Source organism: Pseudochaenichthys georgianus, chromosome 9, assembly GCF_902827115.2.
Source record: "Pseudochaenichthys georgianus chromosome 9, fPseGeo1.2, whole genome shotgun sequence".
Lineage (NCBI taxonomy): Eukaryota > Metazoa > Chordata > Actinopteri > Perciformes > Channichthyidae > Pseudochaenichthys > Pseudochaenichthys georgianus.
Genome location: NC_047511.1, coordinates 34,278,374 through 34,291,833, shown reverse-complemented (window position 1 = coordinate 34,291,833; position 13,460 = coordinate 34,278,374). Strand labels below are relative to the sequence as shown.

The 13,460-nt window shown below is 43.0% G+C and overlaps 1 protein-coding gene across 2 annotated transcripts in view; it reads right to left on the bottom strand.

Moving 5' to 3' along the window:
- arb2a (ARB2 cotranscriptional regulator A) overlaps positions 1–13,460 on the bottom strand; it is a 156,054-nt gene that overhangs the window by 120,899 nt on the left and 21,695 nt on the right. For both annotated transcript variants that reach the window (XM_034091155.1, XM_034091156.2), the window contains exon 6: positions 12,117–12,308. In XM_034091155.1, coding sequence (XP_033947046.1) covers positions 12,117–12,308 — 192 coding nt within the window. The remainder of the gene's footprint in view (positions 1–12,116; positions 12,309–13,460) is intronic.

Below are 13,460 nucleotides of genomic sequence, written 5' to 3'. Positions count from 1 at the left end.
TACTCCAGTGATCTAAATGATTAGGAAAGCTAGTTAACATGTCTGAATACTATTATGTTGAACATTACACTATATGAAAACAAATCAGTTTCCAAAACTAAGTTTTAATGTCTACAGGAAAACGACAGCAGCCCTACAGCATCTACTTTAATGTCTAACCACAAAGTTGGAACTAAAACTCTTAGTTGAAAGATTTGTTTTTGTTTGCCTCTAACCCCAGTGTACCCCCTGTAACCCTGGTAACCCCTATTTAAGCACAGAGTTTCCTCTCATCGATCAAAGAGTGGCACACACAGTCCAGGAGCATGACACTGGCACTGGAGAGCTTACGGCAGGTTTCGACTTTGACCCTATGAGATGCTCAGTGGCTGATTGTACGTGTGTGTGTGTGTGTGTGTGTGTGTGTGTGTGTGTGTGTGTGTGTGTGTGTGTGTGTGTGTGTGTGTGTGTGTGTGTGTGTGTGTGTGTGTGTGTGTGTGTGTGTGTGTGTGTGTGTGTGTGTGTGTGTGTGTGTGTGTGTGTGTGTGTGTGTGTGTGTGTGTGTGTGTGTGTGTGTGTGTGTGTGGTCTAAATTCACAGTGAGTCACCTTTCCACTCACCACTAGCTTTGCGCGAAACTCAATTTCCTCTTGTAAAAGCACTTTTAACCTCTGCAAACCTGCTGCGATGAAGAATACACAAATGTGTTAAAGAATGTAGAAGCCCTTTGTGTGTGTGTGTGTGTGTGTGTGTGTGTGTGTGTGTGTGTGTGTGTGTGTGTGTGTGTGTGTGTGTGTGTGTGTGTGTGTGTGTGTGTGTGTGTGTGTGTGTGTGTGTGTGTGTGTGTGTGTGTGTGTCTGCATGTAATATCAACAGACTCAAACACATATGGTACATCCACCCACCTGTAACCAAATAACGTTTTTGCTGTCAGACAGTGAACCGTTGCTGAACAGGTTGACGAATGGTACAAAAGATTGTACAGGAGTTTTCTTGCGTGTGCGTCTGATTTTTTTGTTCGTGAATGTGTGTGTTGGAAAGTGTGTGAGTATTGGCCAGAGAGAAGTGTTCCCAGTGAGAGAGTGAAGAGGTATCTACCACACACTGCCTGGGGCCCTCTGGAAGAGAGACTAAACAAGACCTTCCCACTGGGACGCACACACACTGCCGGCAGCTGCAGATGACCTACTACCCACCTCACACACACACATAGAAAAATCCTTTTTGATAGTATAATTTGTTAATTTCAAGAGAAAAAATTAAGTCAATTATCACACATGGGCTGAAAAATGTTCTCTTCCAAATAATGTTTGCCAATTAGATCAAAGTCTTCCTGTCTCATTTTCTTTTGTTTTTCATCATCTTGTTTTTTCCATCCTCTCATCCCCCAAGCAGCATGGCGGCGTGAGCAGCCTGGAAACTGACACATGTCTTTGTCAACTAATTGTAAACACAGTATATGTGTGCATAATTCAGAGAGTAAATGTTAATTTGTTTTCCCTTAAATTATACCTTCTGAAATAAACTAATCGTTATTTTTTTGTTCAGTTTTCGGATCTACAGCAGTAATTTCCCAAACTAGTTTAAACTGTGGATGTACACACAAACACACTCACATGCACCCCTTTAAGATGAGAATGTCACAGTAAAAATGTGATAGTATGGTATCAACAATTTGTAACAAATCCTTCCTCATCCCCGGTGTCTTGTTATAGCACCCGGGGTTCTGCAGCAACAACTTTGGGAACAACTGATCTAAAGTGCTATGTTTGAAGTCACACTATTCAAATAGATTCATTGTAGGGGAGGAATACTTTAATGGAACATGCATATGCAACAGTATGTGTTTAAACAACTCTCCTGTTATCTCCATCAGAACAACCTTCTGGATCCGCACCAGTCTGGTTTCAAGGCAGGCCACTCCACAGAAACTGCCCTCCTTGCTGTCTCTGAGGAACTGCACACTGCTAAAGCAGCCTCCCTCTCCTCTGTCATCATCCTGTTGGACCTGTCTGCTGCATTCGACACGGTGAACCATCAGATCCTCCTTCACACTCTCCAAGAACTTGGAGTATCAGGCTCTGCACTTTCCCTCCTCACCTCATACCTCAAAGACCGTACCTACAGGGTAACTTGGAGAGGGTCTGAGTCTGACCCTTGTCAATTAACTACAGGGGTCCCTCAGGGCTCTGTTCTTGGTCCTCTCCTCTTCTCCCTGTACACAAACTCGCTCGGATCTGTCATTAGCCCGCATGGTTTTTCATACCACTGCTACGCTGACGACACCCAACTAATTCTGTCCTTTCCCCGCTCAGAGACCCAGGTCGTTGCACGCATCTCTGCTTGTTTAGCTGACATCTCTCAGTGGATGTCCGCTCATCATCTCAAGCTCAACCTTGACAAAACTGAAGTGCTTTTCCTTCCGGGAAAAGATTGTCCCACTCTTGACCTGACAATCAACATCGGCACCTCTGTTGTTTCCCCGACCCAGACTGCAAGGAATATGGGTGTGATCCTAGATAACAACCTGTCCTTTACTGCAAACATCGCTGCTACAACCCGCTGCTGCAGATACACGCTTTTCAACATCAGGAAGATACGCCCCCAGCTGACCCAGAAATCGACGCAGGTTCTGGTCCAGGCTCTCGTCACCTCACGCCTAGACTACTGCAACTCCCTCCTGGCTGGTCTACCTGCATGTGCCATCCGACCTCTGCAGCTCATTCAGAATGCAGCGGCTCGTCTGGTCTTCAACCTTCCTACATTTTCCCACACCACGCCGCTCCTCCGCTCCCTTCACTGGCTTCCGGTAACTGCTAGAATTCACTTCAAGACCCTGGTACTTGCGTACCATGCTGCGAATGGATCTGGCCCTTCCTACATCCAGGACATGGTTAAACCGTACACCCCAGCACGTGCACTTCGCTCTGCATCAGCCAAACGACTCGCTGCACCCTCGCTGCGAGGGGGACCCAAGTTCCCATCAGCAAAAACACGTGGGTTTGCTATCCTGGCTCCAAAATGGTGGAATGAGCTCCCCATTGAAATCAGGACCGCAGAAAGCTTACACACCTTCCGGCGCAGACTGAAAACTCATCTCTTTCGACTCCACTTTGAGCGATAGAATGACTAACAAAGAACTGCTAACAGAGCACTTATATACTAATAAAGGACTGGCTTATCTAAAGCCAGTTGAGTAGCACTTGAAACGATTGGCTCTTTGAAACCTGATGTACTTTATGATTCTGTTTTCTTCAAGGTTGTGTCTTCCTGGTCGAATGTACTTATTGTAAGTCGCTTTGGATAAAAGCGTCAGCTAAATGCAATGTAATGTAATGTAATGTGTGTAAGTCCAGAGGTACTTTATTACAAATAAATGATATCTGCATTGTAGAATTGCCAGAGTTAATTTACTGTAACTCTGAAAGTGTTAAAAATCCACTTCATGTGTTTATGGAAGCCAATCAACATAATTAACACTTGCTGTTTTCCCTTGAATGTTTGCTCTTAGGCCAACCAGAACATGTCTAAATGCATGTTCCCCCTAAAACGTTTATGTATTTGGCAGATCTGCGGTGGATGCAAATTTCAGATGCGACTGGTAATTACAAAAATTACTGGACCTCCCAAAAGAAAATCCCTCTTAAATAGGGCTTAATGCGAAATGCAAATAATATGTCCAACTACACCAATGACAAAAAGAAAACAATGATGATAACCGCGTGCTATGACCTTTTACCTACAGTGTGTTTTTAAAAAACCTCAAACCCATTGTAAACTGTTGTTCTCATTTATCAGTGTCTTGTGAAACAAAAGCCTGTATGTTATCCTGAGGAAGCCTGAGGATGAACTTGTCTTCTTCATATCGTTCTCTGACTGACAAATAAAGGCAACATGCCAAGAAAAACTCAATGAGACCACGATCAATATACTGTTACAAGGTGCTCTCACACACACACACACACACACACACACACACACACACACACACACACACACCACAGATAGAGGATGATGCTCGATTACCTGGAGAACATAACAATCAGCTGCATGCTCATACAGTATGCGCACACACACACACACACACACACACACACACACACACACACACACACACACACACACACACACACACACACACACACACACACACACACACACACACACACACACACACACACACACACACACACACACACACACACACACACACACACACACACACACACACACACACACACACACACAGAGAGAGAAACACACATATGGATGTGCACATGGAAAGACACTTAATATGCAAATGCTTTTTTTTGTTGCAACAGGGACAACAGCACTCGATTGTTCATCTGGACGAGGGGGGGGGCAGGTAGATAAATAAATGGCTCTCTAGATATCTTGCTCGGACCTCAATTGATGAGATTTCACATACGGCAGCAGCAGTGCTGTTAGGACAGGGAATACCACCACAAAATAATGTTTTCTCTCCCTCTGATCAATTTTTAATTTGGCCTGTGCAGCGGAGCCCTTGGCGGGCCTGGCCCCGGTAATTATGGTGGGATATTGACAGCTGCCTTCCCGCGGGATACTATTTAAAAAGAGGTTTAACCCCAGAGCAAGTCCAGGCCCCACACCCGCCTTTGAAGGTGTCAAGTGCATTGATCTGAGCTGCGGGATGTGCTGGGACCTTCCCACCTGGAGGTGAGTGGAAGTCTGCATGTGTGTGTGTGTGTGTGTGTGTGTGTGTGTGTGTTGCTTGCAGGGCTACTATTACAAGGCCAAGACAGGAAGGCACATATTTTGACCCCTATACAGACACACGTACACACACAGAAATTGTCTTCTGGCTAAACCTGGCTGGTTTGATAGAATGATACCTTGTCTGGCCTCTGTAGCCACCTGATGCCCCAAGATAGGCTGAACACACACCATATGTACAATGTTATCGCTGGTTTACACACACACACACACACACACACCACACACACGCACACACACACACCACACCACACAGCACGCACACACACACACGCACACACACACACACACACACGCACACAGGTTAACTCACAGCTTGGGGGGCATTAGAGGAACTAATGAGAAAGGAGGAGGAGGAAGAATGGTGATTGGAGAGTGAGAGAGAAGGAGAGATCCTCACTTCATGCAGGGCCGTGATACAACACAGGCAGAAGCAGAGTGTGCAGCTGATGTTGAGGAGGACATAATCTAGCTATAAAAACACAAAGAAAAAAGACAAGGGTGGGCAGCATGACCAAAATTAAAAGAGGATTTTTGTGTTTGAGTTTGTCTGCTTCGCTGCCCCCTTTCAGCCTCCCATTGAAATTCTGGGCAGATACAAACCCCTAGGCTTTTGACACACTTTTGAAAACACCACACCCCCTCTTTTTTTCCAGTGGGGCTCCAATGTCGAGCCTGACTCACTATCAAGAGAGGGGGAGACCAAGGGAGATGAAGAAAAAGGGGGGGTGAGAAGAAGGGGGGACATTACAGGGGGTATAGATCTGTTTTTGTATTAGCAATTTCCAAATTTTAATTAAGCAGATCTTGAGGACAGTGTGAAATGTGTGGTTGTGTGTATGAGTGCACTTGTCTATGCAGTTAACAAGTGGTGGATTTGTCAGGCTTGGATTTGTGGATGAATTCATTCATATGTGATATATCTAAAAGTATGACTTAAATAACAAAATCAAGCTGAATATTTCTCACATCGGAAAACAAATGGACTGAACTTCTCCAGAAATCACGTTTGTAGCTTTAAACGGGCACTAGTTAATCTAGAAACATTTGTAAACATTTCGTTTTTCCTCTAGACCAAATAAATACTGTTGTGCTTTCTAACTACATTGTGGCCAAGAACTAAAGTTTTCTTCAAAACCGAAACATTTCGATTGCAGGACAATTAAAGGGAAAAAGGTCAAAAAGTGACATAAAGTAAGAAAGTAAAAGCCAAAAAGGTTCTAAAAAAATGAAGCTAAGGCCTCACAACAATATTTGCTTTTCTTACAGTATGGACATAAACTTCCACATGTTTAAAGTCCTACTGTTAACTCCAACAGCTACAATAACTAATGATCCCACCTATCAATAATCCCTCCTTCAATTATTCTGACTGTAACCTCCCTCTCTTTCTCTCCCTCTCCCTCATCCCCACGGCACCCACCCTCCACCTCCAGCATCTCAGTCTCAGGATGCAGCGCAGTGACAGGGCCAGAAGGTAATGATACAGCTGCCATGATGCAACAAGCAGACCTGTCGACTGTCAGGAATTGAAATCATGAAGGAATAAGCTGTCATTAAGAGGCCCTCTCCCAGTAGTGGAGCTGTCAGAAGCCTGCCTTCTGCCTACTCTCTCTCTCTCTCTCAACTCCCGTCTCTCCTCTGCCAGTCCCACCCCATTTGCAGTCACTCCCTAGTCTTCCTCTCATTTCTTTCTCTGTGCTTCTACCCTCTCTGTACCCCACTCCTTCTGTCCTCTTCCAACCAATCATAACCCATCTCCCTCTCTGCACCCCTCCACCCCCCTTTCCATCTCAGATTCCTCTTTTCCCCACTCACTGGTTGATGCTGGAGCATCCTCCTCTCACCTGTCATTTTACCTCTGGGCTATGGGAATAGCACCACTTCCATGTGCACACACACACATATACAGGTAAAGACAACATGCATGAGACCTGCTCATACAGCACAAAGTTTCCCCTTAACACGGCAACACTACCACAAGCACATCCGCTGTGTTGCATTTATGTCTGTGTTGGTATGTTTTTCTCTGTGTGCTGTGCAAACGTCTGCGATCTCATATTTAAGACTTACCTTTAACACCAAGCATGACACAGATTGTGACATCTGAAGACAAGAGCATGGTGTATATGAGAGGCAGACACCGGTGATCGGGTGCAAATGGTGCGCAAGAGACAGGCCGCCTCGAAAAAAGCCATGTGAATGTATGTGTGTATGTGTGTATGTGTGTGTGTGTGTGTGTGTGTGTGTGTGTGTGTGTGTGTGTGTGTGTGTGTGTGTGTGTGTGTGTGTGTGTGTGTGTGTGTGTGTGTGTGTGTGTGTGTGTGTGTTGCGTAAAGGGGCCTGCCTGATTAACTTGCACAATCAGCTACTTTTTTTCCATCGGAAGAGAGGAAAGGCTGACTCGAACTTCTGAGGAACATGGCTAAGAATTTCAGAGTGGTGCTTTGACACAGGTGTGTGCAAGCCAGAATTGCACTGTTTCCACACACACGCACACAAAGACCAAGACACACACGCTAAATTAGTAGTGAGTCTTATCTGTGTATGTGTGTGTTGCTCGTGAGTTCTGCGAAGCCACAAGCTCCCCCTATATTTGCCAAATGCACTCCAGTTGACCCTTCGCTGCAGGCTTTGAATTTCCAATCAACTTCCCATGAGTAACTTCACATGAGCTGCACTCGAGGCAACTGATTCTTGCCACGAAACACTTGTGGAAAATGAAGCCTCATACAACAATTAGAAAAAACAGTATACTCAAAAGTCAACATTTGACCCAACACTGCACTTAACTAAATGTTTCAAATACAGTGTAATTGTCACGGTGCCAGACTTGCTCTCACACAGTCAAACAGCGTCAGAATGAATTACAAATGTGTTTTAATAGAATCTTTGATGACAGTTTGGTTACAGGAATATCCCACTGCTGCCAATTCTCACATTGGATATCAACAATGTCTTTCTAGTTACTTTCTTTGAATGTAGTGGTGTTATAAAATGTGTTTCTAGTGTTTGTCACTTTCCTTCTCCATGGCTTTTCCTGAATGTCCCAGAAATACTCTTGTTAGTCCCGTTGAACTTGACATTATATGCACCTGTGGACTTAACGTGTGGAGATATTGATGATGATGATGATGATGATGATGATGATGATGATGATGATGATGATGATGAGGAGGAGGAGGAGGAGGAGGAGGAGGAGGAGGAGGAGGAGGAGGAGGAGGAGGAGGAGGAGGAGGAGGAGGAGGAGGAGGAGGAGGAGGAGGAGGAGGAGGATGATGATAGCCATAGAAGCAGCAATAGCAAAAGTTAACTGTTGTACTTTCCCATGTCTGGAAGTAAGGGGACAATAATTATATATAGTTATAATTAATATGCTTAACTTTATATTGGCTTAAACTGATTGACTGAACTGATTTGATTTAACCACCTCCTTCCAATCATTAATGTTTTATATTTAGTAAAATAACAATGGTATATACGGTTGCTTTTTGCAAAGTTTCAGACATCACATCCTCACCATTTCTGCTGCACCTCTCTTCCCACAAGGAGTTTAAACATGCTGGGTGTCAGCTACCCACTTGGCTGACCTGGAAAGAACTCATTATAAACTTTGACTTAAGAGATACCATACAATGAATGCATAACTTTCACGCATGCTTTCCGCAATTATATGGGAAAAAATGTGAAATGTGTAACAGCGTAATGTTAAATATGAAAATTATCAGAGATTTTAGGAACATTTATGTCAAATATCCTATATAGCATTGTCAAAATAACATGCCAATACTGATATGTGATTGTACATTATTGAATAAATGTCAGTAATTTGAATTGTCATTGTTTTATAGTGTTGACTAGTCATGTGGTGCATATGTTGAGCGTGGTGCACATTTTGAGCATACTGCGCCCCAGTATCCACTGAAAATAGCCCACTGAATAACTACAGTATAATGGGCACTGCTGATGAGTGTGCAGCTTGTCACTAGTTTTGATTATCATCCTGTTTAGCTGGTCCCTCTCTGCTTGAGTGGGAACTAATCATCAAAATCAGCTGATGGCATGTAACATTGAGAGAGAAACGTGATATCTCTTGCCAATGCCACTCTAGAGCTGCGGGATTTTATCCACTGACACTTCAATAATGGCTAATTGGCTATCCTTCAGGTGTTCTCTTCACAAACCTGCTTTATCATGGGATGGTCCTCTTAATATAGATTGTGAATGTTGATGTCTGTATTGGTTGTGTCACAGAGCTGTCATCTCACTGAGCTGTCACTCATTTGAGTTTTTGATCAAACGTGTTTCATAGGTTTAATTGTATTTATTTGTTACCCTTTGTCTCAATTAAAACCGTACATTTTTCGTGTATAAGCTGAAACTCCTTTACAATGCGCTTCAAAACTACATCCACCCAAATTTCATAGTATGACATAATGAACTACAATCATGCCTGTAATCGACGCCAACAGCATGAATTGACCGTGCCTGTCTTTCCAGAGCAGACTCAGAGTACTAGGCCTGAGTGTGGTTAATGCCTGGATGATGATTTGTCAGGGTGTAGGAACAGAATTTGTTGTTTACTATGATGAATGAGCAACACTTGCACTACACAGTGTTCTCAATATCTAAGCTGTCACTTTGGCTTTCGGCAGCAACCCTTCTCCAACTGTAATACCAGCCAGGGTAAATCAAAGACAGTCTCTGGGTAGCCGAATGATTCTTTTGCACACACACAGCCCAAACCTCTCCTGTAGTTGTAGACAGCAGGAGCAAGCTTTACACAGCAGTGAAAGTTTTATGGCATTCAGATTGACCAAACGAGGGAACAAGAGGAGAGGGAGAGCAGGATCCCCCCCTAAGTCAATTTGAACAGGAGGACGATGAAATTACACAGGTAGTTGTGGCCAGGCTGACAAATGAGCACAGAGATGGGGTGAAAAATAATAAGAAAGGCACAGTCACCTCTAGCCTGCTGACAAACATGCGTCTGATCATATGGTAGGAAAAGTAAATACATTACATTATATCTTCTCTCAGCTCAGTTACACATCAATACTAGGGAGGTAACGATACCAAAAACGCACGATACGATAATATCGCGATAAAAAGTCCACGGTACGATATTTATCGCGATATTGAAAAATAAAGGGGAACAAATGTGAATTTCTTTTTTTTCTTTAGTTTTTTTACTTGAATTTTTTTTCTTTATTAAATAATAAATCTGATTTGTACAGCATTTTAGTAGGATAGTAGTATTTTAAAGTGTCAACAATATAATAATCCGACCCTGCAATAGAATAAATCAAGTTTCACTTTAGTTTTTCAAGTAACTCAACTCTAACTCACTCACTCAGCATCATCAAGGTTATCTTTTAAGAATATGAGCATGTCCACATTTCTAGGTAGAAGCTGGGATGTTTGGGCGTTTACAATATCCCCTGCTGTGGAAAAAACTCTCTTGCTTGGTACTGATGTTGCTGGGACAGATAGATATGCTTTGGCCATGGGTGACAGCAGTGGGTCAAACTGTGCATTGTCTCTCCACCATTTAAAAAACAATACAGTTTTTGCCAAGAAGGTGAGGCTTATTGACAGGGCGAGATATAAATATACTGTTGGTACTTGTCAATGTCTCTAGGTATGTACATGTACATGTAGCCATGTAAATACGATGTCCTTTTGTGTTATCTGTTGTTTTATGTTCATGTTGTAACCTACTTGCTGCCATGTTGGACAGGTCTCCCTTGGATAAGAGATCGATGATCGCAATGGGACCACCTGGTTGAATAAAGGTTTAAAAAATATATATATATAAAAAAAGAAGATTTTGTCAGTCTCACGACGGTATTGAGACATTTATTTACCGCGATATTGCGATATTCGATGTATCGTTACATCCCTAATCAATACACAAGACTAAATAGGATTCATGCATCATGAGAATGCATTTTCTTGTATAATGATAATCAAGTTGGAGAATATGCTTCATTTCACTAACAAGAACAATATAAGACTCACTTATGAGTTGAGGACTACACAATTGTATTATTCAAGAGTATCATTCTTTGTTTGCATCTTTGAATACTTTGTATACTTTATCGAAAACAAGACGATGTTGAGTGCAACATTTTTAAAGATCATATTAATATCTTCTTATATAAACCATGGAGAGGTTTCATTTCCACTCCACACTTGTGTTAATTCTAAAATGAACTGAAATGAGTCGCTGCAGAACAGAGTCTAAGATACGAAAGCACAGAGCAACAAAAAAGTACTGCTTTTTAAACGTTTGGTTTCGGCTAAGCACTGACGTATTGTTGGTTTCAAGTCCTGCAGGGGGATTTTCCTTTTCAGCAGGGGCCCACCCCGTGCCGATCACAGACCCGCACGGGTAGGCGTCTGAAATGAAGCGCTACATCTGTACCAGGGTTTCCGTTAGCCGGTAATTACCGGTTTTTAGCTGGTAAAATTTATAAAAAACCGGTAAATTCAAAACCTGACGGTCAAAATGTCTGGTAATAATTAGGGAGGCTCCGATCGATCGGCCGCCGGTCATTATCGGCCGATATTCACTCTTAATAGTTTGATCGGTGCTCTCTATAGAGGCCGATCAGGAGAGCTGGATCTGATCGATATGGACATAAACGCGAGTGAAGTGTAACCGGACGCGAGAGAGAGATCAGATCAGCTGCTGAGTCTGACCGAGACACGCAGCTCTGCAGGATCACCTGAAGCCCCGCCCTCTGTTTAGCGCGCTGCAGGAGCTGACTGCTGTCAGGAGAGAGAGGGAGGGAGAGGGGAAAAGAGAGGCTCCGTTTCTCCCGTGTTATTATTCAAAGTTGATGTAAACTTCTGAATAATGTACGTCATCTACTACAAGTAGTTTGTTTGAATGTAATAATTATGTTGTTTGTGGTTTGTGGAATCATTTATTGAAAAATTAATCTGAATTTTTTTCGATCTGTTACGATTATAAACTGAAGCAATATCAAAATGAGCCCCGTGAACTGAGTTTTAAACATCAGCATATCTGCTCATAGTCCGGTAATTACCTGCTAACGGAAACTCTGCTACACAACTATTATTATTATTATTGAAATATGACCGGTAAGTTTCACATTTGTCCGGTAAAATAAAATCTGCCCGGACATTTGACCGTCGAGAAAAAATCCTAGCGGAAACCCTGATCTGTACTACTACTAATATTACTAAAACAACAAGAAAAGTTAAGATTAAATTAAGTACTAGCAGCACAATAAATCGTTTTTTTCACATCATAAATGCAGTGTCCTTAGTGTGCTCTCTTGGATCAAAAGACCAGAAAACAAGTTCAAAACAACCAACAGAATAGCTTCAACCTCTTGTGTTGTGTCCCCTACCTCCATGGCTCTGGTGATGAAGGGGATCTGGGTCCCTGAGTCCAGGTCCTGGTTGATGATGAGTCTACGGGCCCACTGACCGGCACGCACCACGCCACTGCCCTGGATCAGCACCAGCAGCTTCGAAGGGTTGGACAAGGCATCAGGGCTCAGGTAGATAAAACTGGTGGGTTCATCATCCGTACGTTCTTCCTAAACATTCAGGAAAAACACAGGTTGTGTGTGTCAGTAAGTGACACTGCTATTGTAGTAAAACCCAAAAATCTCTTATGAGAAAAAATGAATACTTCTTCAATGGTGTTCATCTAGTTTACAGTATGGACTCAAAATGTTTTAACATGATTTCATAGACTTTTGAAAATGTTACTCAATCAAAACACATATTTTCTGTTTCCATGCAAACATAGCAAATGCAGAAGACTATCAAATTGTGTTATCTGCTTCTTCAAAGAATGATTATGAATAATGGCTTTTGTAATAAACTAAAAATGAATTTGTTCTGCAGCGTCAGTACACTATTCATCAATAATCATCATTAGAAACAGCTTTTGTGCGAATAACAGTGAGCAGAAGGTGATATGGACTAAAAGAGAGGCTCAGTAGGTAAGTGAGTTGTGTTGCTCCTTTGCATCCCTCCCAAGTATGCCTGGAAGAATCTCTAAGGACACAAACACTGTCCATAAAAGCCATGGGTGGCAGCTGCAATAACTTAATCCAAGCAGACAAAGAGAGCCGAGTGGGGGAGAAAATCTTAGCTTTATTCTCTTTTGCTCCCTCATTCCCTCTCCCTATACTTGGCTGTGGTTAATCTTCTTAAAATCTGCGGTCACAAGTTCAATGCCACGCAGGTGGACGGACGGACGGACCCCCACCCACACACACACACACACCCCCACACACACCCCCCCCACACACACACACACACACACACACACACACACACACACACACACACACACACACACACACACACACACACACACACACACACACACACACACACACACACACACACACACACACACACACACACACACACACACACACACACACACACACACACACACACACACAGAATAATGAGATAAATAGGCCAGGCAGATAAACCAGTAAAAGTGTATGGGGCTAATGAAAGGCGCTGAGTCCCTGGTTTGGTGATTTATGGACACTGTTAGCGCCGGGGCTAACTCTGCTATGTTTCTAAACACCAGTGCTGCCTAACATCCCTATAAACACAGCCTGAAAAATGATCACAACTTTTATGAACATAACAAGAACAGCGAGGGAGGGGTAAAGAGACAAACATGCTTCCAACAACAAATAAAAGGGATCAAGTGTGCGCTC